This window comes from Theobroma cacao, chromosome 1 (assembly GCF_000208745.1).
Source record: "Theobroma cacao cultivar B97-61/B2 chromosome 1, Criollo_cocoa_genome_V2, whole genome shotgun sequence".
NCBI classification, from domain to species: Eukaryota; Viridiplantae; Streptophyta; class Magnoliopsida; order Malvales; family Malvaceae; genus Theobroma; species Theobroma cacao.
The window spans coordinates 5,226,016-5,229,174 of NC_030850.1; the positions used below are offsets into that span (position 1 = coordinate 5,226,016).

Here is a 3,159-nt window from a genome sequence, read left to right on the forward strand (position 1 = left end):
TTCCCCAAAAACAAAAGTATCGAAACACCATACAAAGAGTTTGAACACATTATATTTAATGGTTTATTTATAGGAACCTGAATATGGCCACAATGAGAAGCCCTAGGGTGAACATGAAGCCAATGAAACTATGGGCAAGAACTAAACCGAACAGGAAAACTTGCAGCTCCTCATCCAGCCGTTAATCTCATTTCTTGATATGAAATGAAAATCATCTCAAACAATTGGAAATTCAATGTAACAAGAGTTTATCAGCAAAATTATGTCAAGGATTCAAACATTGGGAAACTTGGAAGTCTGTGCATCTCTTGATCTCTTCTTTTGGACCAAATTCCACAACTCAACTAGGCCTGAATTCCAAACTAGTTGGGGTTGGATACAAGAATCCATTTTTTTCATTCCATTCAATTGAGGACCAAAAGATCTAAAGAAATAGATCCTCACTAATGGCATCGTATCATGTAATCATATCTTGATCAAAGCAGCTCAAAAGCAACTTCATTCATTATATTGGGCTCCTTAAGAGATTCCATGAAGCATCCAGCTAAACAGGAAAAGTACGGGTACAATCCAAAGCATAGATTTTATGAGTCTAAGCTTCACTTAGTGGTTGTGTGCGAGGTCAAGGACCAAGGTTCAGCTCCCCCCCACCCCTTCCTCTGCCTAATCAAAATGTATCTGAACAAAACTTAAAATAATAAGAGAAAAAAAAGACAGACAGATAGAAGAGACTTGTTCCTCCAAAATTCTTCCAATCCATATTAGCCGATCTCTAGTAAATAGATAGCTAGTGAAACTCACTATCCATAAGCCTACCAAGTTGAAAAATTAGTGGGGACAAAAGAGCACTAACATAATTCTACAACTATAATTGGATGCCTTTAACTCTCCATAATTCATTCTCTAATTTGAAGTTTTAAAGATCAAAATGAACTTTCTCAGCCGTACAATTTACACCAAGTATATCAACCACTATACTCTCTTATGTCAAAAGGCTATACAAGCTAGAACATTCAATCTGCAAGTCACAACATTGATGAAACTATATTTATCCACAAGGAATCAACAGCCACATTAATCAAACATCATCCATTCTTTATTTCTGCAAGTAAACGAACACTAGGAAGAACATGCTATTGTCACAAGAAGTTAAGGGGGATTATTGGAAAAATAAATACCTACAGTCTTATTACAAAGAATTACAACAAACATACACATGAACATATAAGAAAACAAAATTTACCTATATCATGCCCTTGCCAAAATGCTACAACCCATCAAGCGACGGTGCCAACACATCTTGCAAACAGTAATCCTCAAAAGAGCCAAACCCATCAAGCAAACCATCAAAAAACCCATCTTCCAACCACCCCTCCCTCTCCATCAACTCCTCCTCCTTTTCCTCATCTTCCTCCATTGCTACCACTCCTTTCAACTTCCGATCCTCCTCCTCCATAACAGCTGGCATGTGCCCTTCAAACAACGACACGTGTCCGAAAAGCTTATCTTTCCTAGAAAAGCTATTCCCACAACTACACTTCCACTTCTTACTCTCTTCCCCACCTCCACAATGCTTCAAATGACTCTTCAAATCAGTAAAAACCGAAAAACTCTTCTTATGACACTTATTACAACCATACATTTTCGGACAATGGCTTCTCTTGAAATGATTCCTTACACAAATAACAGATTTCAACGGCCTAAACTTGTCATGTTTCTTGTTCCTGTTACACCCATCATAGGGGCACGAAAACCGGGTTTTCCGACCCCAATTCTTCACTTCCCCTTTATTACCTGTTTTTTTCGCTAACGCCTCGGGAGTTTTATACTGATTCCCATGAGCTCTCATATGCATCCGTAAATTGGCGTCGCGCTTGAACCCTTTACCGCAAATTTCGCAGAAATGTAAATGTTCCGACAGCAACTCGACCGCATCTAACTCGATTATCTCGGACTCTCCTTCATCGTAATCGTCGACCTCGAGTTTCGGTTCTGGAGTCGGGTTCCGGATTGGAGTCGGGTTTGGGTAATGGGCTTTTTGGGCGCAAGAGAGGAGGGCCGCACCGTTGACGATGATTTGGTGGATGGCGGACGCGATTTCAGAGGAGACGAGATCCATCTCATCTTTGGAGACCAAAGTGTTTGTGTTGACCGATTGAGATAGGAAGTGTTGCAGGGAATCCATTCTCGTTTTAACCGTTGAAAGGTTTAGAAGTGGGACACGCGGATCGGCATGGCCGAAGGTTTCTTGTTGCCGGAGAGAGGGTCTTCCGCCGCTGGGATGTTCCGGCGAGATCCGAAAAGGTTCTCCGAGATTCGACATTTTTTTTTTTGCGCAGAAGTGAAGTTCGATAAGCTTAAACAAAAATAACAGAGTAAAAGCTTTGTCATTATATTTGACTGAAAAAGACAAAAGAGCAACACTAGAAATGCACGCTGGGATTGACACGTGCGGGTTTCAGATTACATCTTGACCGCTTAAACAGTCGATTGGCGGCCATGGGCCAGGGAAACCACTGGGGCCATTATTGGACTGGAACGTATACTTTTCTTGGATCTAGTCGAATAATTGAGTAAAATAAAAGAGCAAGAACCAGAAATTCTGTTTTGGCTGGCCACCGAAACATAATTTTAAGATATATTACGAAGAAAAATTGGCTAAACCAATTGAAAGCATCGAAATTGAGTTTGCCAGCCTGTCCAAGAAGACTAGCACGTCGTTTTGTAGCGGAAATGATAGTGTGGATGACGCGAGGGATTACGACCGTAAATGGGAACGGTTGAGCAAAGGCAAGAATCAAAGCCGAAGACCAACGTCTTATCGAAAAGACGAAGACTCCGCTACTCTTCACTATTTTTTTAACTTTTCAGAGTAATTAAAGCAGTTCGAGGTCAATGGGCCTAATTGGGCTTCACTTTTTAAAAAGGGTGTTTTACTAAACTCAACGCAGCCTGAAAGAATGTAGAAACAGAGGGTCAGGCCTAGGTCAAGTTGGGCTTCACAATTCAAAACTAGTACGTTTTCCATTATATGAATAAATTAATCTAAAAATATCTTTTTTTTTATCTATAATTGTGATTTTTTTTTCAATAAGCAGTTTGTGTTTTATTTTTTCTATTATCACTTTGTAGATTAATTTTTTTTTTTGTAAAAGGAAA

General features: G+C 39.7%; 1 protein-coding gene across 1 annotated transcript; it reads right to left on the reverse strand.

The window, feature by feature from the left end:
• LOC18611556 (protein SENSITIVE TO PROTON RHIZOTOXICITY 1) lies at positions 1,075-2,363 on the reverse strand. The gene has a single exon (XM_018114429.1). It carries the CDS (start codon positions 2,321-2,323, stop codon positions 1,268-1,270), a length of 1,056 nt encoding a protein of 351 aa, XP_017969918.1. The 5' UTR covers positions 2,324-2,363; the 3' UTR covers positions 1,075-1,267.

Bases quoted from the DNA above. Each gene is read 5' to 3' on its own strand.
- LOC18611556 (XM_018114429.1), bottom strand. From the start codon at position 2,323: ATGTCGAATCTCGGAGAACCTTTTCGGATCTCGCCGGAACATCCCAGC.